This window comes from Orycteropus afer, unplaced genomic scaffold, assembly GCF_000298275.1.
Source record: "Orycteropus afer afer isolate SDZICR_OR568_19922 unplaced genomic scaffold, OryAfe1.0 scaffold00536, whole genome shotgun sequence".
In the NCBI taxonomy this organism is placed as follows: domain Eukaryota; kingdom Metazoa; phylum Chordata; class Mammalia; order Tubulidentata; family Orycteropodidae; genus Orycteropus; species Orycteropus afer.
In genome coordinates this window covers 454,756-479,319 of record NW_006922123.1, presented here as the reverse complement: position 1 = coordinate 479,319, position 24,564 = coordinate 454,756, and the positions used below count along the sequence as shown (strand labels likewise).

Genomic DNA, 24,564 nt, shown 5'->3' with positions numbered 1-24,564 from the left:
TGTTGTCTGACCCTAGAACATCATGACAATGCAGTTCCACTTTCAAGCCTTCCATTGGAGTGGGGCCCGCCTTAAATGATGGCTGTGCCACTCTGGTTTGAGGGCCTTACTTGAGGAAGACATTAGGCTGGTCTCAACTGAGAGGAGCAATGCCAGGAGGGACGAATGGGTCAGCCATGACACATACACCCACATAGGCCTGTAGGTATCCATGTTACATAAATACATCAGAATGCATACTCAAGAAATCAGACGCTGTACTACACCGGACAGATCTGCTGCAAAGACCTCTTTAAAGTGTTGGAGAGCAAAGATGTCACTTTGAAGACTAAGGTTCACCTATCCTGTTGTTGTTGTTGTTATGTGCCATCAAGCTGGCCCCGATTCATAGTGACCCCTCCTTGGGTTTCCGAGGCAGTATCACTATGGAAGTAGGAATGCCCAGCCTTCCTTCCGAGGAGTGGCTGGTGGGTTTGAACCGCCAGCCTTCTGGTTAGCAGGCAAGTGTCTTAGCCACTATGCTACCAGAGCTCCTAGCTGTAGTATTTTCAATCACCTCATATGCATGTGAGAGCAGGACGATGCATAACAAAGATGGAAGAAAAATGGATGCCTTTAAGTTGTAGTGTTGGTGAAGAATACTGAAAATACCATGGACTGCCAGAAGAACAAACAAATCTGTTCTGGGAGAAGTGCAGCACGAATGCTGCTTAGAAGCAAGAATGGCCAGACTTGGACTTACATACGTGTTGTCAGAAGGGACCATTCCCTGGAGAAGGGTATCAGTGGAAAGGGGAAGATCCTCCACGAGAAGGACCGACACAGTGGCTGCTACAGTGAGTGCCAGCACAGCAGAGATTATGAGTCTGGCACAGGACGGGGCAACGTTTCGTTCTGTTGTAAAGGGGTCACTATGAGTTGGGGCTGACACAACAGCACCTATCAACTGCAATGCATGCCCATTTGTTGTGGATTCTGTATTCCTGAATCTGCCCATTTGCTAAAAATACTCGTAGTACTCTGTGGGCATCTAGGGACAACAGGCCCATGCTCAGAGCCATGACGAACTGGGGTCACGTAGGCTGGCCTGCTGTTTGCTAGGTGTTAAGGTTGTGGGTCAGCTTGGCTGGTCCTGGCAGAGTGGCTGGGCAGTTGCATGTAATTGTTCCCTGTGGTGAGACTGGTCATCAACACATGGTGGGATGTGCTAGAGCAGGTGTGTAGCTGCCTTAGGGATGTGGTCTTTGAGAAAGGTCTCTAAGCTTTTTGGCACCTTTGGATCCTGCACGTAGCTGAGTCTTCATTCAGCAGACCGCCATGGTGCCTGCCGATCTTGGGACTGTCTCTGGACTTGAACCACTGGCCTGGTATATTGTCTGCTAATCTTGAAATGGTGTTGTTTTACTTGTTGACCTTGGGTATCTCAGCCTCAGCAGCCAGCAGCCTCCAGAGTTAAGAGAAGCCTCCAGTCTCAGTGGGCCGGGAGCAAGAGGCAGAGCTGAAGCCCAAGGTCGAGGGGCTTTCACTCACCCCCTAGAGCTGGCACTTTGACTTCTAGCCTCTAAAACTGTAAGAGAATCAATCCCTGTTTGTTAAAGCCATCCCACGTATGGCATTTTTCTGTTAGAGTGGCACTAGAGTACAGAAACACTAGGGGGGCCTTGGTGGTGCACAGTTAACACCCAGCCACTAGTCCAAAGGTTGGATGTTCGTGTCCACCCCAAGGCACCTTGGAAAGAAGGCTTGGTGACCTGCTTCTGAAGAATCAGCCACTGGACCCCTGTGGAGCCTGGTTCTCCACATACAGGGCCACCAGCAGTTGTAGTTGCTTGACGGCAAATGGTGTCACTAATTCCCTGTCTTGGGGACTTCGTAGAATAATCGACTGTGGATCATGAGAACAGACCACGTGCCGTCCATAGACTGGCCGCCAGGCAGGACTGTGAAGGAGACTCAGCCAAACCCGGGGATCAAAGACCTCCAGCCTGTGGAGCCACAGCTAGCAAAGGAAGGGCCCAGACTTTCCAGGGTCACAGGCAGGACTCACAGCCACTGTCACTGAGTCCCCCAGGCTGGATCCTCAGGGGCCCACTAACAAGAACAACATTTGTGGTGCAGTGGTTCCCTGAACCTCATGCCACGCTGAGGAGTCAAGAGAAAACAGAGAAGCGTCATGTTTATTAGAGTGAGGCAACCCTCCTGTCGCCATGCACAGACCAGAGCCCAGCAGTAACGCCTGACCACACGCAGAGAGAAGTGCCAGGGCCCGGAGATGTCTTGGAGGACTCAGGTCGGCCCTCCCATCCCCCTACGCATCTCCCCTAGGAGCCGGGGTCAGATCCTGTGAGACCTCGGGCTGCACCTGTGCTCTGGAGCACACTGTAGGGCAGGGAAGTCCCTCCTCAGCTTAGGCCCCGTGGCCCTTCCCTGGAGAAAAGCTCCCAGAGCCCACTGCAAAGTCCCCCAAGCACAGCACAGAGAGAGGAGGTAGACCAGCAGGGTCCCAGGCACTGCGGCCTCCAAGGCCGGGGGCTGGGGAAAGCTCTCCCCAGGAATGTCCCATGCAAGCCCAGGAGACCCCGAGGAAGCTAGGCCTGCTGTTCCACCAGCTGCAGTCGGGCGGTCTTGACGCGCTGCGCTTCCCTCAGGTTCCGTGTGCGAATCTCCGGGTTCCAGATGAACTCCACATGCTTCAGGGGGAACCAGCCCCGCTCCCCATCAGAGAGCCTCATGCCCTCCAGCCAGCCTGTGGGCAAGGGACAGTCACCTGGGGAACACTCACCTCAGGTTCCCCTGGGCCTCTGCTGGAACGCTTCTGCATCCTAAGGCTGGATGCACCGGGAGCCCCAGAGACCCCAACATGGGACGTGTCCAGCTCCCAACCACGACCATGGCGCCTGGAGCTGGCCACGCCCACCGTCCCTGCCGGCCCCCTGGGCCCTCCCCGTGGCCCTGTCACCGTCGTTGCTCTGCTGCATCACCATCACCACGTCAGCCTTCTCCAGCGTCAGTTCATCATTCTCACGGGGCTTGTAGGCGCGAAGGCACTGCACCTGCGGGGAGTCTGGGACGAGAAGACGGCTGAGTTAGGGGAGCAGGTGCCTGGAGCCTGGAGCAGGAGCTCAGGGCGATCTGGGGGGGCTTGGGACAGAGATGGGATTGGGCTGTTGAAGGTATGAAGAGGAAACTGGCAAAACCTTCACCTTCTACCAGGGACCAAAACGGTTCACAGGGAAAGGAATACCGAATTGCAATGGGGTCAACATCCTACATTCCTGGGGAAGACAAATGGAGAAAGAGCGTGGCCCTTGAGTTGCCCCGATTACAGATGCCCTAGATTCACGACAGACCCCCCCCTCCACTCCCTGAAAACTGGGAGCCTTCGGTGCTGGGGGGCGCTGAGCTCCAGCAAGCAGGTGGCCCACAGGCACTTCTCTCCTTGTTTCCCACGTGCGCACCTCTCCAACTGGATGGTCACATCTCAGTCCGCACCCAGTTCTCCCTCTCCTTCCCAGCACCAATGTGGGACCAGAGCTGTAAGCACTGGCTGCAGGTATGACCCAAGGCGCTGACCTCCTGTGACGTCAGCGTTCTCACCACTGGGCCAATCCAGATGATTCCAAGCAAATTCTGGTTTTCTGCGTGGCTGAATTTCCGTGAACTGGGGGGACTGCCGTCCTTCATCTCCTCCAATTCATTTTGTTGTGGTGCTAAGTTCGTGTGTAACTATGAGCCACGGCACCACTCTCCACAGGTTCACTCAGGGCTGCTCATCGGTCCAGCACACTGTTCAACCATCACTATCATCCAATTCCACGCTCCATGGTTTCTGAAGCTCACGGGACGCGCCTCGGAGGATGCCACACATTCACCTTCCTTCCCACCCGGGTGTTTGGCTCTTCCTACTTCACCACCCTGCTCAGGCTCTCCCGGAACACAAACGAGATGCTGTGTCATCACCCACATGCCTTTGGGGTCAGCTCGTCCCGTCTGCTGTTCACAGGTTGCAGTGCAGGATGAAAGACCTGCTCCCTCCTCACCCTCCTGTGGACCCATCAGAGCTCAGTCAGAGTCCACTTTCTACATCTGCTCCCAATGTTCTCTGAGTGACAGCACCTCTCCATGTCACTGTTCCTTAAAGTCCTCCTGGCTTGAGACAGCTGTGGGCCAACACAGGGCCAGGAGGACTCCCCTAGTGTGAACACAGACACAGGGGGCCCAGGGCCTGGGGAGCCTCCAGGTCTCCTGCCCAGGAGAAGGGGTGAGATACCTCCTGTGTCCTGCATCTTCCCTGCTCCCCACATCCGGCTAGACCTTCACACAGATCCAAACCAAAACACCAACCCCGTCACCTTCAAGTTGTTTCTGCCGCATGGCGACCTGTGTGTCATGGAGCAGAACCGCCCCACGGAGTTCTTTTGCTGTCACCTTCATGGAAGCAGATCACCAGGCCTCTCTTCCATGGTGCCATTGGGTGGGTTCCAACTGTCCACCTCCAGGATAGTTACTACTGCTGCTGTTAGGTGAACTCAAGCTGGTGCCGGCTCATAGTGACCCTCTGCACAACAGAACCCAACAGCGCCCAGTCCTGTGCCGTCCTTACAACCGTGGCCAAGCTTGAGCCCATGGTTGCCGCCACTGTGTCAATTCTTCCTGCTAAGGGTCTGCCTCTTTTTTGCTGATGCTTTACTTTACCCAGCGTGGTGTCCTTCTCCAGGGACTGGTCCCTTCAGATACCATGAGCAAGGAATGCAAGAGGAATTCTGGCCACTGTCGCTTCTAAGGAGCATTCTGTCTGTACCTCCTCCAAGACAGGTGTGTTCCTTCTTCTATCAGTCCATGGTCCATTCAATATTCTTCACCACCACCACCACCACTCAAACGCTTCAATTCTTCTGCAGTCTTCATTATTCATTGTCCCACTTTCACATGCATATGAGGTGGTTGAAAATACCAGGGGTTGGGTCAGGCGCAGTAGTCCTCAGAGTGACATCCTCACACCTCAATGCCTTAAAGAGCTCTTGTGAAGACTGGCTCAATAGAGTACATCCTTTGATGTCTTGACTGCTGCTTCCATGGGCATTGATTGTGGATTCAAGTAAAATGAAGTTCCTGACAACTTCAATCTTTTCTCCATTTATCATGATGCTGCTATTGGTCCAGTTTTGAGAATTTTAGTTTCTTCATGTTGAGGTGAAGGCTGGAGTCTGTGACCTTCATCAGTAAGTGCATCAAGTCCTCCTCACTTTCACCAAGCAGGTTGTGTCGTCTGCACATCACAGGTTGTTAAGGAGCCTTCTTCCATCCTGATGCCTTGGTCTTCTTCATATAGTCCGGCTTCTCAGATTATTTGTTCTGCATACAGATTGAATAAGTATGGTGTAAGAATACAACCCTGACACACTCCCTCCCTGATTTTAAACTATGCAGTGTCCCCTTGTTCAGTTCACACGACAGCCTCCTGGTCTATGTACAGATGCCTCATGAGCACAATTAAGTGTTCTGGAATTCCCATTCTTCTCAATGTTATCCATAATTTGTTATGATCGACACAATCAAATGCCTTTGCATAGTCAATAGAACACAGGTAAACATCTTTCTGGTATTTGCTTTCAGCCAAGATCCATCCGACATCAGCAGTGATAACCCTCATTCCATGTCCTCTTCTGAATGTGGCTTAAATTTCTGGTATTTCCCTGTCAATCTACTGCTGCGATTGTTTTTGAATTATCTTCAGCACAATTTTACTTGCATGTGATATTAGTGATATTGTTTGATAGATTCTGAATTCTGTTGGATGATTTTTCTTTGGAATAGGCACAAATATGGATGTCTTACAGTTGGTTGGCAGGTAGCTGTCTTCCAAGTTTGTTGGCATAAATGAGTTAGCACCTCCGGTGCTACATCTATTTGTTGAAACATCTCAATGGGTATTCCATCAATTCCTGGAGCCTTTTTTTTTTTCTCCCAATTCCTCCAGTGCAGCTTCTACTTCTTCCTTTAGTACCATCAGTTCTTGATCATATGCTATGTGCTGAAGTGGTTTAATATCCACTAATTCTTTTTGAGGGAGCTCTGGTAGCATAGTGGCTAAGACACTTGCCTGCTAACCAGACGGCTGGCGGTTCAAACCCACCAGCCACTCCTCGGAAGGAAGGTTGGGCAATCCTACTTCCATAGTGATACTGCCTCGGAAACCCAAGGAGGGGTCGCTATGAGTCGGGTTTGACTCGACGGCACATAACAACAACAACAACAATTCTTTTTGATACAAACCAGAAAAAAACAAACTCATTGGCTGCTGAGTTGGTCCCAACTCATAGTGACCTCTCCTTGGGCTTCTGAGGCAGTATCTCTATGGGAGTAGATTGCCTACGTATTCCTTCCATCTTCTTTTGATCTCTTGCATCATTTAATATTTTGCCTTAGAATCCTACAGTGTTGTAGGTCAAAGTCAAGTCTTGACTTTTGTCTTCAGTTCTTTCAGCTTGAGAAATGCTGAGCGTGTTCTTCCTCTTTGGTTTTCCATCTCCATGTCTTTGCACATTTCATTATAATACTTCACTTTGTTCTCAAGCCACCCTTGGGAATCTTCTGCTCATCTTTTTTATTTCATCATTTCTTCCATTTGCTTTAGCTACTCTCCATTCAATAGCAAGTTTCTGAGTCTCTTCCGACATCCGCATTTGTTTTTTCTTCCTTTCCTGTCTTTTAAATGACCTTTTGTTTTCTTCATGTCTGATGCTCTTGATGTCATCCCACAACTCATCTGGTCTTAGCTCATTGGTGTTCAATGCCTGTTCTGGTTCCCTAATGCTGTTCTGACAAGAATATACCACCAGTGGGATGGCTTGAACAAACAGGAGTTTATTCTTAAAATTTGGAGGCTTTAAGTCCAAGTTCAAAGTGCCAGGCTCTAGGGACTGTGTGAAAGCCTCTCGACCTTGGGCTTCAGCTCTGCCTTTTGCTCCCAGGCCACTGAAGCTAGAGGCATCTCTTCAGTCAGACAACTACTGGCTGCTGAGGCTGACAAACCCAAGGTCAACAAATAAAATGGCACAGTCCTGATGTTACCAAACTACATGGCAGGCCATTATTTGAAGTCCATTGAAAATCCCAAGATTGGCAGAGCATGGCAGGCTGCTGACATGGCTACATGCAGGGTTCAAGCATGCCATAAGCTAGGGGCCATTCCCAAAGTGGTTTCTTACATGCGGGAAGCAGACCACATACCCAGAGGCAGCTACTCAGCTGCTCATAGTAGATTCTACCATGGAGTTGATTAGCAGTCTCATCATGGGGAATACCACATTCAGCTGTCCAGGCACTCCACCAGGCCCAGCCAAGTTGACACACAAACTTAACCACCACAATGTGTCAAGTCTATTCTTTAGATGGTCTTTAAATGCAGGTGGGATATGATCAAGGTCATATTTTGGCTCTTGTGGACTTGTTTTAAGTTTCTTCAACTTCAACTTGCCTATGGGCAGTTTATGGTGTGTTCCACAGTTAACTCCTGACCTTGTTTTGGCTGAAGATATTGAGCTTCTCTATCATCTCTTTCCACAGATGTAGTCAATCTGATTCCTGTGTATTCCATCTGGAGAGGTCCACATGTATAGCTACTGTTTATGTTGTTGGAAAAAGGTATTTACAATGAATAAGTCATTGGTCATGAAAAACTCTATCACGCAATCTCTGATGTCATTTCTATCACCAAGGCCATATTTTCCCAACTACTGATAATTCTTCTTTGTTTCCAACTTTTGCATTCCAATCACCAATAATCATCAATACCTGTTGAACGCATGTTTGGTCAATTTCAGACTGCAGAAATTGGTCAAAATCTTCAATTTCTTCATCTTTATCTTTAGTGGTTGGTGTGTAAATCTGAATAATAGTAGTAGTAAGTGGTCTTCCTTGTTGGCGTATGGATATTACCCTGTCACTGACACTGTTGTACTTCAGGATGGATCTTGAAATGTTCTTTTTGACAATGAATGTGGAGCCGTCCCTCTTTAATTTGTCATTCCTGTCATAGTAGACCAAATGATTTTCTGGACTCAAAATGGCCAATAGCAGTCCATGTCAGCTCACTAATGACTAAGATATTGATCTTCATGCATTCCATTTCATTTTATATAACTTCCAATTTTCCTAGATTCATAGTCCATACATTCCACATTCTGATTAATAATGGATGTTTGCAGCTACTTCTTCTCATGTTGAGGCACACCACATCAGCAAATGATGGCTGTGAAAACTTTACTCCATCAATGTCCTGAAGGTCGACTCTACCTCGAGGAGGCAGCTCTTCCGCTGCTATATTTGGAGTGCCTTCCAGCCTAAGGAGCTCATCTTCCTCCACTATATCAGACAGTGTTTCCCTGTTATTCATAAGGTTTTCAGTGGCCAATTTTTTCAGAAGTGACCCGGCCACATCCTTCTTCCTAGTTTATCTTAGTCTAGAAGCTCTACTGAAATGTGTCCACCCATCCAGGACAAACCATTTGAGCCACCTAGGGTTAGGTCTGGGGAAAACCATAGCAGCAGATGTTAGGGGATGTGTGTTTAAAAAGAGCGAGAGATTGTTCCAGACAGGGGTGTTGCCATGGTGATGAGCAGTGTTAAGGGTCCCAGGTCTTTGAGCTCTGTGACCAGTCCCCTACTCTGAAATTCTGGGTCCAAGCAGTACAAGGCTGCTTCCCAGACTCCCGCCGGCCCCTCAGCCACTACATGGAAGGCGCCCCTTGACCCACCTTTTCCCCCCTCTCAGAGCCTCACTCACCATAACACTCCAGCAGGTCCAGCTCCTCTCTGGGCAAGGCCAGTGCTGAGATCCACCGGAGCTTCTCGCTTCTGGAAAGACCAGGTCAGAGCTTGTACCCCAGCCCAGGTACGGTGAGGGCTGGGAGAGGCCCTGGCTGGGGAGAACTGGCCCAAGTCAGTGACTGCTGGGACAAAGGGCCTTGGATGCTGCTCGCTTGGAAATATGACAAGCCCTTGAACTCTGTGTCGTTTTCCTTAAGAAATAACTGAATTGCATTGCCATTACTGCGTTACATTTGCATTTTAAAATAACCCAGTGACATTAATTACAATCACTGTGTCATACAATCGTCACCCCAAACACAAACGTGCTGCTGCAATGGTGAACACACTCAGCTGCTTAACAAAAGGTTGGAGGTTGGGGTCTACCCAGAGGGACCTTGGAAGAAAGGACTGGGGTCTGCTTCCACCTAATCAGCCACTGAAGACCCTGGAGCTCAGCTCCAGCTGACCCCTGACCCACACGGGGCCCCAGGAGGCAGGGCCAGCTCCAGGGTCCCTGGTTCCCTGCTCGGAGCAGAAGCTCAGCCCTTCAGTGACTTGAAGGCTGAGGTAGGGTCTTTTCTCCCTTCTCTGTCTTCCCAGGCTTCTCCTGATGGCCCTCGCATCGAGAGGGGGCCTGGCGTCAGCTGTCAAGTGCACACATGTAGATGTCCCATTAGCAAAAGTGCACAACGGGAAATGCTGACCTCGCTTCGGTCCCCTCCATCACTTTGCACGACCCTTAACTGACACCCCACTGCTCATCTCCAGTCAAGCATCTCAGAGAAGAAAATCCCTCTGCAGCCCTAGTTAGATCGGGGGACAGGTGTGCTGTTTTGTTGGTGGTGGTTTGTTTAAACCACGTAATGTCATCCCAGCCTAATCTTGCAATTGTCTGCAGGCTTTCATGTTCTCTTAGCCTCTGCTTCCAAGCTTGCCTGGGTAACGGAGAGCTTACGTGTTCGTTGACCCAGGAAGAGGCCGAGTCTGTGCGACTGCCTGCTGTAATGTGGAACCTGCATACACGCGCCCGACAAGCCCCTCTGTTCCCTTGGCGAGGACAGGCGCTATTGAGCCTCCCCCGAAGGGTCTTCTGAGGGAGAGAACTGAACAGGGTCTCCAACACATGAGTCCTCAGACTCTTAGATGTCACGTCCAACTTTCTAAAGGAGACTGGCGCACCTCTCCTGCCCACCCTGGAGCTGCAGTCCTCAACAGTCACTGCTGCACCCGTGCGCACAAAAGCGTTTGGGTGTCACCAGTCGCGCTCCTAGAAATGTAGCGGTGTGCGTGTGCGTGTGCTATTCTGTTGCTGATGGTGGCTCATGGTGATGCCAGGTGTTACATTTTACTACTATAGGAAAGAAGAGTCGCCATGACTGGAATTGACTCAGTGGCAGTGGATTCTGGAGAAAAGAGGAGCTAATCATTGTTGTTGAAATCTTGATTGTGATGGACTTGTGCCCAAGAGCAGGCTGGGCTGGGCGGTGGGCACTGGGCATGCTAAGGCCGCAGGGCCCATCTCATTCACACCTAGGCCCACCAGCCGTGGCTCTGAGGGGTCTCAGTGTCTGGGGACTCCTGTTCCAAGCTCTCCCCACTACAATCCTCTGCTCACTCCCTCCAGTTCCACCTCCTGCGGGGTCTCACAAATGAAGTCCCTCTATGGTAACCAAGGCTAAGGCCTGGTGGTGGCACTTCTCTGTTCCCTGACTACTGGTCTCCCGCAAGCTGTTAGGTCCAGGAGCTTAGGTCTGGGGGTGGCCAGGATACGGAGCTGTGCCTGGTCTGGGGCCCAGCTTTCCTACAGTGCCTCCTGTGGGGGGGCCAGTGCTGGGCCTGGGGTTGGGTCTGGTCTCTCTACCGTGTCCCTCGTGCCCCGGTGCCTCTGGACCCCTCTGCCTGGGCTCCCCCAACAGCTGCCCCGACCACCAGGCCCAGCCCCCTCTCACTGAGTCTCCGTGCGGAAGAGGAACTCGGCCTGGCCCCCCTGGGCGCTGTGTATCAGGAAGAGCCGGAAGAGGTTCTTGTGAGCACCATGCAGCTTCATCTCACACTTCTCCCCGCGGACGTCGGAGAAGGGGGCGTGATCAAACACCAGGAACCGGCTGCCCCTGCAAATAGCGGCTGTCCAACCCAGAGCGCCAGTCCCCGTTCTCCTCACAAACTTGGGTCCCAAACCCTTGTCCTCAGTATGTGCAGCTTGCAAATTGCCATGCAAAGCCCAGCTGGTTCTGACCCTGGTGCCAACATGGTAGCTCCAGGACCCCAGGGAGCTTGCCACCAGTTTGGCAAATGTGTGTCCAGTAAATGGACCCTTCACCCTTCTAAGAGCTCAGGAGACAGACCCCTACCCACATTCAAGACGCTTAGCGCCTCAGGAGCCCCTGGGTGGAGCTGACCAAGACGTGGCGGTGTAAGCCCACCTAGAAGGCCTCAGAAGAAAGGGCTGGTGTCCATGCCTGACAAACCAGTCACTGAAAGTTCTGTGGAGCTCAGCTCGACTGACACATATGGGACGCCCTGACTGGGTGGTCTCCACCATAACTGGTCTGGGTTTTGGTCTAGAACTTGAGGGTTAGGACAGGACTTGGTTAATCGCTCCGGGCTGGTGGACTGGGCCGGACCCAAAGCAGCCTCACACAGACATGTCTGAGACATGCTGCAACTTGCCTGTGTCTACAGTTTAGAGCTGGTCCCGTGGGACTCCACGACCTAATTTGGGGGACCTCTTTCCTCATCCTGGCCCATGGGTGGAGCCCCTCCCTGTCCTCTGGTCATCCCTTCTCTCCCCCCACCCCCACCCGGGCCTGGCGCCCTCCTGTCACTGACTCTCGGGGCCTGGACAGCAGCAGGCAGTCATTGAAGAGGTGCAGGTGGACAGGGCGCGTGTTCAGCTTCCTCCGCAGCCCTGGGGACACGCTGAACTCCAGGGCTGTCAGCTCGCCACTCTTCACCAGCCAGCGGGACTGCGAGATCAGAGGGAATATCTGCGGGTGGGGTGAGGGGGAGTGTCACAGGCTCCGCTCTCCTGTCCATGCCCCGCCCCTGGGGTGAGAGGGCGTGTCACAGACACCCCCCAACCCATGCGAGAGGGAGTGTCACACACAGAGCCGCGCCCCTCTACACATACTGCCCCGGGTGAGAGGGCATGTCACACACGGCCCCGCCCTTCTCTCTAGGCCCCGCCCCTGGCTGAGAGAGGGAGTGTCACACACACAGCCCCGCCCTCCTCTCCACCCTGCCCCGAGAGAGGGTGTGTCACACACAGCTCTGTCCTCCTCACTGGGTGCCCTGGTAAAGCCCACCCCAACCTTCCTGCCTTCCACACCCTCCCTCCTGCTCAGAATGGCCCAGACTGTTCCTCTCTGACCTTCTCTCCCCCACGGCCACTGTGTGTGACAAACTCCATCCCTGGACAGTGGTTGTGTGAGCTCAGGCCGGGTGTGACAGAGGGTGAGGGCATGTGAGGGGACCAGAAGGAACAACATGACGTCTTAGAAGTGAAAAGATTCGGTGCCGGGGGCATGAAGGGCGGGTGGATCAGATGTGGGTGAGAAGCAGGTGGGGCCGTGGGTGCTGGGGTTTGGGTAAAGCTGAGGGTGTCCAGTCCAGTTAGTGTGTGGATGCGGGGCTTCCACCGTGGGCCCCAAGGTGGACCTGGAATGGAAGGTTTTAGCCCAATAGCAGGATTCACTTTTATGTTGCTTTGTTTGATGAGACAGACGTGAAGAAAACGGAGCGGTTCACAAGCTAAAACTATGCTTTAGAAATGACCGCAGAGGGTCCTCTTTCTCATGCACCCTTCCCGAGGTTCTGGAAGACCACGTGAGCAAACGCCTCCGATTGTCTCCTCAGCGTCTACACCGCAGGCGACACCCACCTGCTTTCTCCTAACTTAACAGTGTACTGTGGACCATTTGGGTATCCCAGGACAGGGGCCCCGGGAGAGAGGAGGACTGAGCTGATGAGGCAGGTTAGTGGAGCCACAGGGGTGGTCATGGGGTGGGGTGTGGTCACGGGATGGGGGTGTGGTCACGGGATGGGGGTGTGGTCACGGGGTGGGGTGTGGTCACGCCAGGAGCGAAGTCGGCTCACCTTGCACTCGAACTCGATCTTCTGGCTCAGGTAGATGAGTTCCTCTGTCCGCCGCATCCTCTGCACGTTGCTGTTGCAGTCTCGGATCAGCTGGGGTGGGGCCAGAGAGGTCACAGGAAGGCACGTGCTCGGGGCCCTGTTCCCAACCCTGGGAAGCAGGGTGCAACAGCCCACCCTCCTCTATCAGGCTGGGAGAGTGGATGAGTGCCAAGGTGAAGCCCTAGGGCTCTGGTGACATGATGGCATGTTCTGGGCTGACTGGAAATGAGATTTAATCTAGGGGCTGAGGTTGCATGCACTCTTGGGGTGTATGTGGAGGCCGTGGGTGTGCACATTGGAGGACTGGCGGGTCCAGGGAGAGGCCATGGTGGATGCACGGGGCGGCTGTGCACATTGGAGGTTTGGGGGAGGCTACAGGAGGCCATGGGTGTGCACGTTGGACTGGAGGAGGCAAGGGAGGCTGTGGGGGTACACGCTGGACTGGTGGATGCCTGGGCGGCTGTGCACATCGGAGGTTTGGGGGAGGCTGTGGTGTACACGTTGGACTGGAGGAGGCAGGGGTAGGCCATGCACATTGGAGATCTGGAGGATGGGGGGCGCTGAGCCGCCTGTTTAGGGTCCTGCTCCTGTGCACTGGAGTCAGGGCCTAGGCAGGGGTGGAGCTTCTGGCCCAGGACAAACCTGGGGTCGAGCGGGCGGTGGCCACCTACCTCCTCGAGGGCGTGGTGTGCCTTGGTGGCTTCTGCCTCCTCTGAGGAGCCTGGCTGTGTTCTCTTCAGAATGTTCTACAGGACACGGTGGGCAGCACCAGAGGGTAATGGGACAGAGGCAGAGAGGAGATGGGGCGATGGGGGCCTGCACACCTCCACGTGCGTGGGGAGGTGGGCACAGGAGCGGGTGTCCTTTGCCCCACTGGAGGCTGGGGCACGTGGGCATCCTGAGGCCCCCCTTTGGGTGTGGGGCTGTGGGGAGAGGGACAAGGGGAGAGGGCTGTGGGGGGCATGGAGCTGAGGGGAGATGGCAGTGGGGGAGGCCATGGGGGTATGGGACTGTGAGGAGAGGACAGTGGGGAGAGGGCCGGGGGGCGTGGGGCTGTTGGGAGGCGGGGCCCAGGGAGAGGGCAGGGCCCAGGCACCTGGAGCAACAGCTTGAGGCGGGTGATTCGCTGGAAGGGCAGGATCAGGAAGGACTTGAGGGACAGGCGCTGGCAGATGGGGTCGCTCTCCAGCTTCTCTAGGACCTCTCGGAAGTGGCTGTTGCCATTCCTGCGGGGGTGCCCAGAGAGGTCCGGGACATGAGGGCTGGGGGCACTTTAGGGGATGGGGTGCCAAGAGGAGTAAGGGAACATGGGAGACACTACGGGGGGTGGGGGCACCATGGGGAGTGGGGGCACTGTGAGGTTTGAGGGGACATGGGAGGGTACGGGCACTCTAGGGGGTGGGTGCACCATGAAGGGTGAGGAGACATGGGGGGGTGGGGGCATCATGGGGGTAGGGTAATGTGGAGGGTGACTTCTGGAAGCCTGCGAGGGGGCTCCATGATGGCCTGAGGGGTTGGGGCTCTGCAGGGGATGAGGGCACTTGAGGAAGGGATGGGGGATGGGAGCACAGTGAGGGGCGGGGCTCCGCAGACTCAGGGGAGCTGCTTCTAGAGACCCTGATGCGACCGCCCAGGGCATCTGGTTTGGAGGTGGGTCCGAGGGGCAGGCACAGGACAATGTCTCTGGGACCACCTCTGGCCTGGCGTTTGGTGGGTGGCTGAGGAGGGCCTGGGGTGGGCGGGGCAGTCTCACAGCAGGCTCTGGAAGGTGCGCTCCTGGTAGGTCTGGTTGGTGACGTAGGGCAGGTAGACCCGGCGGAAATGGGGGGCATGGTTCAGGACCACGTCACACACATGGAAGGTGAAGATGTTGTTCTCGAAGTTCTCCTCCAGGTCGGACAGGAACCTGCACAGACCCAGGGAGGTCTCCTGACACAGGGCTGGGCTGGCCAGGCCCCACGCAGGCTGCTGCTTCCCCGTCAGGAGGCTCGGTAGGCTGTTCTCAGCTCCTGTTCCTGGAGCTCACCCCAAGCCAGCCCCACTTGCCTTGGTCTACCTCACTGCTCCCCATCACCTTCAACCCTCTCTGGCTGTCTGATCTTCAGAGGCGTCCCACTCCCCAGGCAGTAGGTGCCCGGAGCAGATCCAACACCTCAGCCCAGAAGCTTCCTCTCGCACCGGTTTGCCCATTAACAGACCTGTCCACCCCACACCCTCCCCTCTGCTCTTTCTGCTCAGGTGTCAGGTCTGTCGGCACCGAGGCCCAGCCTCTCCCTGACAGTTTGCAGACAAAGCAGGGAGGGTGAGTGAGTGAGATCAGGGAGAAGAGGATGCTGTGGTTGGAACTGTGCCCCCAATACATGTTGGAACCCTCAGCCCCACACCTGTGGCTGGGATCCCACGTGGGAATTGGATTTTCTCTGATATGTTCATGAGGCTGTATCAGTGTAGGGTGTGCCCCAAATTTAATGACTTTGTCTAAGGAGCAGCTTAGACAGAGAGAAGTCAGCACCCCTGGGGGAGACAGATGCCATGTGAAGATCACCAAGGACCCAAGGGACACCGGCAAGAGAGAAGCTGACACAAGGATTTCTCTAGAGCCGGTGCCCTGATTTAGACTTGTTGCCTCCTGAATGGCAAGAAAATAAATTTATCTTCTCTAAAAAGTCACCACCCCCACCTCAGTGTGTCTGTTACAGCTGCCCTAGGGGACTAAGACAGGGTGTCTCACGTGGTGCTGACGTCACGCACGTCCTGCAGACGGGAGAAGAGCCACTGGTGCTCCTGGTTGGACAGCGTGGCCCGGAGTGAAGTGGACAGCTGGAAGTGGTCCACAGCCACATGCAGGCTGCGCAGGTACGAGGCCTCAGAGATAATCAGCTCAAACTTGGCCTAGGAGGTCATGGAAGAGGAACATATTCAAACACCTTCAGAGCCTCTGGCGGTCACCAGGTGTGGTGCAATGTCTCAGGGACAGTGGAGAAGCAGACAGCCCCTCTTACAGCTCGGTCACACCTGACACAGCTCACCTGGTTTAAGAGGAGGGGGAGAGAACACTGGAGGCAGAGCATCTGCCTCCAAAGGTGTGAGAAGAGAAGGGGGTGCATGAACCCCGTGCACAAGTGTCAAGAGAGGAAGGTGGAGAGGCAGAGAGATGAAGTCTCCATGTAAAATAGGTGGACACACCTTAAGGCAACAAGAAAACAACCAAAGGTCTCTATGTCAGGGACGCGGCCTGAGCAGACTTGTGTGTCATGAAGGTATTTCTGAGCACAGCAAGGAGAGGGGGTTAGAGGGGGAAGGGGACCCCTTAGGAAAACACAGTGATGGTTCCAGATGAGACAGGAAGGCCGGGACCACCTGGAGGAGAGGGGATGGTACCATCATCACGGAGGAGGTGGGTCTGGAAGAGTTTGCTCAACAGCTGGAAACGGGCTGAGGGCGGAGGATGACACAACGCGGAGGCCTTGGCTTCCGAGTTGGGAAACTGGGGTATGGAGTCATTGACAGAGCGGAGGGTGCCGGGAGAGGGGCAGGTTAAGGGGTGAAGGTGGTGCGTTCATTCTGGGGTTTGAGGAGACACGAAAGGAAGCAGGACACCGAGACAGTGCAGTTGTCATTGGATGGGTAGATCGCAGCATGTGACAAGTGTCTGGAGGCCCCAGCAGGCACACAGCAGCTCACAGCCTGATCTGCCGCAGCTCAGATGGTCATGCTGGCCACCCAGCCCTGCTGCCCTGAGACAGACAGGGGATGGACATGAGGAGAGGACGCACATCTTGGCAAGGGCATGGACACCTACAGTCACGGCCAGATGGCCCTCCCACACGACATGGAATGAGGCAGCAAAGATCAGTCGCAGTCATTGCTCGCACTGGAGTAGAGGCTGGAGGTGTTTTAAGGCGTCAAACAGAAAAGGCCAAGATTGTCTTGAAGAGACTGCTGGTAGAATTATGGACGTCAAAGGCAGTTCTGATGAGGGCTCAGAAGGAAGTGAGGAGAGCTACAGAGAAAGTCTCTATCATCTTAGAGAAGACATGGCGCCAGTAACAGAATGGTGCTAAGCACGCGGATGGTAAATGTGCTTGTGAAAATCACAAGCATGTGACTGGACAATGTGGAAGGGCAATGCTTTTCATGCACTGGCAGAGAACCTGTGTGAATTATGCTCAAATACCTGGTGGAAGGTAGAACCTGTAAGTGATGAACCTGGTAATCTGCCCAAGGAGACATCTAAGCAAGCTCTCCAAGGGGCCACATGATAGGAAAATGCTAGAGGAAAGAGATGGACTTAAAAATGAACTGTGCAAAATGAAAACAGAACTTAGAGTTGGAAAATTCTGTTGTACAAACTAAGGACGTGTCCTCGAACGTTCACCAAGGATAGGGTCACATAATTTTGTTAAAGAGATTAAGCCTGTGACTGATGGACTGAACCAGGTACCACAGCAGAAAACCCACCAGCTTAGACTGAACGAGACAGAGGAAGAATGAAAAGAAGGAATGCTGTCTTCCTCTTGGGATTTTATAGGCAGGAAACAGGCTGCAGAGGCTACATCTGTTGTCCTCCAAGAAAAGGTCTGTCTACGGGGCACCTTGGAGATCAACAGAACTGAAAGCTTTCACCTAGAGCTGGTGCCCTGAATTCAGACCTCTAGCCTCCTAAATTGTGAGAAAGTCCCCACTTGCAGTATTTTTGTTACAGTAGCACCACAGAACCAAGACAAGAGGGATGCGAGACATGAGGGATGCAAGACACGAGGTAGGCAAGACACGAGATAGGCAAGACACGAGGTAGGCACCATTTCGTGTAAGCCACAACCCTGAAAGGCAGGCACTGGTACCCCTAGTTTGTAGATGAGGAAAGGGAGAGGTGATGAACTTACATAGCTCGTCTAAGGTTACACAGCTAGTGAGGGGTATAGTCAGGATTCACACTCAAGTCTGCCTGACTCCAAATCAGCATGGTACACAGATCTTTTGAGCCATTATCGTGTACCAAGCACTTATCTTTTCTGATTCTCCCAGTAACCCTTTGCATCCTAGTTTGTATATGAGGACACGGAGATTCAGATAAATCAACTTGGCCCGAGTTCTCTACTAGGGAATATGAAAGCAGGGTTCAAACCAGGGCATTGCTCCAGAACCTAGATATGGGAATATCATTGTCATGCTTTTCCATTGGGCCATACTATCTTCCTGGGAGGAGGGGCTCCACCCCAGACTTTGGACAGGTTATGAAGAGAAGCTCCCAGGCAAACCCATCCGGGAATAAATTAAAAGCAGACAAACAGCTTCCACTGCAGTCTTGCTGTGGGGAGTGAGGCTGGGCAGGAGTGGCCGGACTGGTGCGAGTTCCACCCCTCCTACACCGATGGACTGCGGGGCAGCTGCGGGGGGCGATCTGCAGCACACCCCACAGACGGCGCCTGGTGTGCCTGGGCTGCAGAGGAAGCCATAGGGAACTTGAACACTGGCTGTAGGGGGGGGCCATTGTGGTCCACCCCGAGCAGCTGGGATGGGCGGATTCCACATTCTGCCCAAAAAATGTGGCGGTACGGCCACTCTGCATGACCCCCAACTGTGATGGACTGGACTGTGTCTCCAAAAGACACGTGGACGTCCTCAGCCCTGGTACCTGTGAACATGACCTTAGAGGCCAATGGGGTCAGTTTAAGTTTACAAGAGGTCACACCGGAGAAGGGGGTTCCCATCTAAGTGGTTCCTACAGAAGAGGCACAGCAGCATGGAAAGCCCCGAGGGAAGACGACCATGTGAGGATGCGCCAAAAGCCAAGGACACCTGGGGCCATGAGACGCTGCGTGAAACAAGGAGGAAACCTCCCTGGAACCTCTGCAGAGAGCACGGACCGCTGACATCCTGGGTTCGAATGCCCAGCCCTCCGAAGGGGACAGCCAGACAACAGCTGAAGCTCGCCGCTGGGGAGGTGACTGGGCTGTGTCTGTGCGAGGCGGTGAGCTGTGGGCACAGCCTGCCTGCAGCGGGGGTGACCAGGCCCCGCCCCTGCCCCGCCCACGGTACCTCCTGCAGCTTCTGGTCCTCATGGGCCATGGAGAGCAGCACCGTGCTGTTGCGGACCACCGGGATCTCCTGCCACAGGGAGCCGCTGGAGGCCGCCGAGAGGCGCTGCAGGTAGGACTCTGAGGAGGCCAGGGCCTTGCGGGGCTGCCGGGGGGATGCGAGTGCAGGGGACACGGCCGCGCTGTCCAGCCGCTGCTGGCTCTGGATCTCCTTGTTGAGGAACACGTCACTGTACTCCTGGTACAGCAGCTGGGCTGCGGTGCGGGGTGGCAGTGAAGGGTGTTCAGAGGGAGGCAGAACCGCCGCTGTGCCTGCTGTGGACCCGCCGCCGCACGCACGCCCTCGCCACCGCCGTCACCCTCCCCACCCGCCGTCACCCTCCCCACCCGCCGCTCGCTCAAGGTGCTCACAGGAGTTGATGAGCTTCGAGCAGCGTCTGGAGAAGCTGCCTGTCGCCTCCTTTGGCTTTTTCTCCCTGTGGCAGGAAGAGGGGCTCTGGGTCAGGGGACAGTCTCTGAGCTCTGAGGCATTTGGGTCACCCACTTCAGGGCTGTCCTGGTTGCCACGTGGGACTGTACCAGGGGCTGAGGTCAAGGCCACAGGGCTCAGGGGCTGTACCCTGGACGTAGCCAGCAAAGCCAGGGCCCCAAAGTCTCAACAAAAGTCTCCCAGTGTGGGTGTTGCCCCCCCGGAAGAGCCAGATGTGGGCCAGCTGGGGACCTGGGCCCCATCAACCAAGCGAAGAGCATGTCAGCGTGTCCACTGGGAGACAGGAAAACTTACCGGAGGACGATGGTGTCTGAGGGGCCAGGGCACTGCTCCATGGCCACCCCTCTCCTATCTGAAAACAGAAATGGGGCATTCAGAGCCTGAGACAGGACTGGGGGGCATCAGAGGGCCAGAGGATGGCGCTGCAGGGGCAGTGGAATGGGGGCAGCCCGACCGGGGCCAGGATGCCAAGCCCTGCTAACAGGTGGGAACTGGACAAGCGTGGCCCAGGAGGGAATCAGCAGGTGTGCACATAGGAGGGTGTCCAGAAGACGCGGGAAGAGACAGAGGAGGAGAGGGAGCCGGGCTGGGGGGGGGGGCTTAGCAGGGGGGGGACGGAGGGGGGTGGGGGGGGCTGCTCACCTGCTGCACCCTCGCCCTCGGGCAGGATGGACGGCCGGCGCAGGCCCTGCCGGTTCCAGCCTTTGCTCTTAGCATGCGCCTCCCCGGGGGCCAGCCTGCTGTCACCTGGCGGCGGTCTGCCTGGGTCTCGCCGGTGGGGCCAGCTGGAAGCCTTCTCCAGCAGGGGGTGGCTGGGTCTCTCTGACAGTCCTCGAGGGCTGCTGGCTCCCTCCTGAGGGACCGCTCTTTTGGAGGGTCCCTGGATGGGGTCCCCTACCTTCTCTGGGAGCCAGGACCCATCCTCTGGGGGCCAGGCAGTGGAGGGGGACAAGGGGCTCAGAAGGTTTGTCACGTTGGTGAAGGCCAGGCCAGGGGCCACGTCGCTCCTACCCCTGCTGGCGGACACCAAGGGGTCGGTGGACTGGCTGGCGGCAGGGGGCCAGGAGGTGCGGCCAGCCGAGAGGGCTGGAGGTGCTGGCCAGTCCTGACCCCCAGGCCTGGCCTGGCCTGTGGCATTCATGAGTACCCCCTGAGAGCCCCTGCTCCTGGCCCTGGCCTTCGGGGGCAGAGGGGGTGGCTCAGAGGGAGGGTCCATGGTGGGGAGGGGTGGCAGCGGCTTATAGGTCCTCAAGCTCCTGGAGGGGGGGCTGGGGGGAGGCGGGGCCTGAAGCTGATCGGGTGTGGGGGGCAAAGGCTTGTTGTATCTGGGCCTGGGGGGCAGAGAGGTCTGAGCAGGGTGGGGGGCATCTGGGGCGGAGGGCAGACGCCGGAGCTTTCTTGCCACAAGGGGATCCTGTGGGCCCTTGGGGGGCCTGTGGGGCCCTGAGCTGAGGGCCACAGTGGGTGGGTGACTGTGTCGCTGTGGTGTGGGGCCTGTCACCCGGGGACAGGAGTCTAGCTCTCCTGTGGGGGACCGAAAGTGCCTCTTCACCAGGGGTGGGGGGGGCTCTTCGCCCCTCCCATCTATAGAGTCCAGGGGTGGGGTGGGGGCTGAGCAGTGCTCGCAGGTCCAAGGTGGGGAGGTGGGCGACTCCGGGACCTGCCCCAAAGTGTCACCCGCTGCTGGGGATCCCAGGGGGCTGCTGCCATCCCTGCTACTCCTCCTGGGCCTCCTCGGGGCCACAGAGCCATAGATGGCGGGTTTGGGGGGCCTCTGGGGGGGCTCCGAGTGGGAGAAAGAAAGCGACCTGGCCAGCAGCTCGGGGGGGAGCTCGGTCCGGTGGGGGCCGGGGAAGGAGTTGCTCCTCAGATGCACGGTGACCCCCGAGGGGGTGGTTGGAGGGCTGTGTGGAGGGGACCCTGTGGGGCTGGGGCATAGGTCCCAGGCATCCTCTGTTAAAGGGGAGCCATGGGGGGCAGTCGTGGACATCTGGGGGGGCCCATCCCTGGAGAGAGAGGCCCTGGAAGCCGCCGGAGGCCAGGTAGCAAGAAGGGCCTCCCCCATGGGGCCGGCGGGCAGGGAGGCGTTGGGACATGGGGAGATCTGAGCAGGACAGCTGGGGCCTGAGGCCAGTGTCTGTGGAGGTGTCCCTGACACACTGGAGGGGTCCTCCCAGGCCCCAGGCCCCTCTCGCTGGCCTTCCTGAGAGTTTTCATCGTCAGGGGATGCCTCAACGGGGGAGAGGCTGAGTGCGGCCATGGGCAGATGGGACCATTCTGGCTCTGGGCCAAGGGTCAGAGCGAGGGGAGACACATCCTCAGCCTGGGGGCCTACCTGAGGCCCAGGAGCCCCGGTTACGGGGCCAGAGGCCTTGGAGGACATGTCACAGGGAGGAGGACTGCCTGGGGCCATGGGAGCCGGAGTAGGGGGCCCCCCGTGCTCTGCCTGCTCTCCACTGGCACCGAGCCCGTCCCCAGCCCAGTCCCCTGCCTCCTCCTCCCACCCCTCTGCTGGGATCGGTTGCCCACCCAGAGCCTGGTCTGCCTGCTTCCCAGGTGCCCCTCCTGGCTTCCCCACAAGCTCTGCATCCACGCCACTCTCCTCCAGCCCCAGCAGCAACCCCTCTAACCGGCAGCCCCCAGGCCTCAGACCCTGGGGCTCCCACCCGCCTTCCCCCTGATCCCGCTGGCCAGGAGTCGGGCCTCCCAGCCACAGAGCCTGCATGTTCTCCTGTCCCTGCTGCCCCCTCCTCCCGTGGACTTGCGCCTCGGGTGCTTCCTGCACCCCCTGGGGGTGCGTACACCCCACTGGCCCTCGCCCTTCCTGTGGGGTCCTCACAGGGTGCTCTCCACAGGCTGGCCCAGGGCTGGGTGCAACGGGACGGTCTGCGTCCTCCAGCTCATCTGGGTGCCCAGGGACCCAGGCCACAAGTTCGGCCTCCGACCTGCTGCCCAGCTCACTGGGAATGGGCACCAGGTCCACACTGTCCCATGGGACCGGGTGGCCCCAGAGCTCCAGGGCAGTGAGTGTCCTGGCCTGGCTATCGGCTGTTGAGTGCTTGGCTGCAAGAGTCTCCTGGTGGGTCTCGGGGGTCTCCAGGCGGGTCGCCTTGTCCTCAGAGCTGTCCTCAGGGTTTGGGGGCATGATCTCGGCTGGGCTTCTGCTCGCATCCCTCGACTCTCCCCACGGGGTCTCTGAGCATCCTTGGCCTTCCACTCCTTCTGAGGGCGGGCTCTCTGTAGCTTCAGGCCCTGGGGCAGGGGACTGGCAGCCCCTCATGAGAGCCTCAGAGGCCACATTGAACTCCAGGACAGTGGAGGCGGTGGGGGCCAAGGCTCCGTGCAGGGGTCCCACAGCTTCCATCAGGCTGGCCCTGAACAGAAAGAGAAGACAAAGGCCTCTGTCCTCTCCTGCCTTTGCCTATCAGAGCGAGAGGCCGTCAGGAACCAGGGCGGGGACACTCCCGGTTCCACTGAGGGTCATTCCTTGATCCAGAAAGCCCTCAACAACATCAGCAGTAACCTCTGTAAAACTCATTATTCCACAGTTACTGACCCAGTGGGGAGCTCTGGTGGCACAGTGCCTAAGGCATTTGACTGCTAACCAGAAGGCTGGTTCCTTGGAAGGAAGATTGGGCAATCTACTTCCACAGAGATACTGCCTTGAAAACCCAAGGAGGGGTCGCTATGAGTTGGATCCAACTCAATGGCAGTGAGTTTGGTGTTTTGGTTGGACTGACCCAGTGCGGGACATCGCCAGTCAACAAGATGGCTAACAAGACAAAGGCCTGGCCCCCATGGAGCTTCCAGTCTTGGGGAGACAGACGTGAAACAATGAAAACAGAAGATGAAACTTGTCCGAGAGGGCCACAGGCTCCCGTGGTCTTTCCCCCCGACTGCGGGATGTCTTATTCTGTGTCTCCCAGCCAGTCTCCAACACCAAGGATCATCAGTCCCCATCACTTCCAGACACTGTGGGCTCACCCCGGGTCTGACAACCAGAGACACAGTGTCAGGAGGGGTCTTCTTCCAGAGCTGCAGCAGGGGCTGGAAATGGGCCAGGCTGGGGTCATGGCTGTCCCACAATCTCCTGTTTACAAGGTTTGGATTTGACCTATCCTTCCACTTCCCATAGTGTCTAGCAGAGTCTAGCAATTCATTCACAACTGGATTTCCTTTGTAGAGGCGGCCACTGTAAGGTGAAATGGTGACTTGACTTACTAATCAGTAATGTACTGAATTATATGGCAGTGGAAATGATGGTAATGAGTTCTGGTGGCACAATGATTAAGCACTTGGCTACTGATGAGAGACCCTTTAGGAACCCGTTTCCATAGAGATGAGAGTTTAGGAAACCCTCTGGGGTAGTTCTCTGTCCTCTAGGGGTGCTGTGAGTTGGAATCAACTTGATGGCAGTGGGTGTGATTTGGGCTTTGATTCTGTGAAGACTGACAGCCTTGGAAACTCTCTGGGGCAGTTCCACTCTCTTCTAGGGGCACTGTGAGTCGGAATCCACTCCGTGGCAGTGGGTTTGGTTTGGGTTTTGCTTCTGTAAGAAGGAAGACTGGGCATCTACTTCCGTAGTGATACCGCCTCGGAAGCCCAAGGAGGGGTCGCTATGAGTCAGATCTGACTCCAAGGCAGTGAGTTTTTTTTTTTTTTTTTTGCTTGCTTCCATAAACATTGTAGCTTAGGAAACCCTCTGGGCAGTTCTGCTCTCTCTCATGGTCACCAAGAGCCAGAATGGAATTGCCTGCACGGTATCTGCTCTCTATCCTTATCCCCTTTAAGGAGCTCAGGTGATGCAATGGTTAAGCACTTGGCTGCTAGCCAGAAGGCTGGTGGTGGTTCAAACCCACCCAGTCGCTCTGTGAGAGAAAGACCTGTAGTCTGCTCCTGTGAAGACTTTAGCCTAGAAAACCCTATGGGGCAGCGCTAGTCTGTCACATGGATCACTACAAGTCAAGATTGACTTGACGGCAACCAACAGCACACACCCAGTCATTACCAGCCCCCCACAGCTGTGGTACCCCATGATTTACATCCCTTCTCCCTAGCAAGCTTGTGGGCTCTTGTCAGTACTTC

General features: G+C 55.7%; 1 protein-coding gene across 1 annotated transcript; it reads right to left on the bottom strand.

Annotated features, from left to right (window-relative positions):
• Window positions 1-2,588: 2,588 nt before the first annotated feature.
• Window positions 2,589-23,233, bottom strand: ARHGEF5 (Rho guanine nucleotide exchange factor 5). Its single transcript, XM_007955734.1, has 15 exons — window positions 23,220-23,233; window positions 20,122-22,853; window positions 19,774-19,831; window positions 19,401-19,465; window positions 18,991-19,244; window positions 15,680-15,840; window positions 14,702-14,854; window positions 14,045-14,174; window positions 13,620-13,694; window positions 12,910-12,999; window positions 11,644-11,801; window positions 10,764-10,925; window positions 8,789-8,859; window positions 2,960-3,064; window positions 2,589-2,746 (listed from the first exon to the last, which is right to left on the bottom strand). The coding sequence occupies exons 1-15, from the start codon at window positions 23,231-23,233 to the stop codon at window positions 2,589-2,591; spliced, it is 4,386 nt and encodes a 1,461-aa protein (XP_007953925.1).
• Window positions 23,234-24,564: the final 1,331 nt, after the last annotated feature.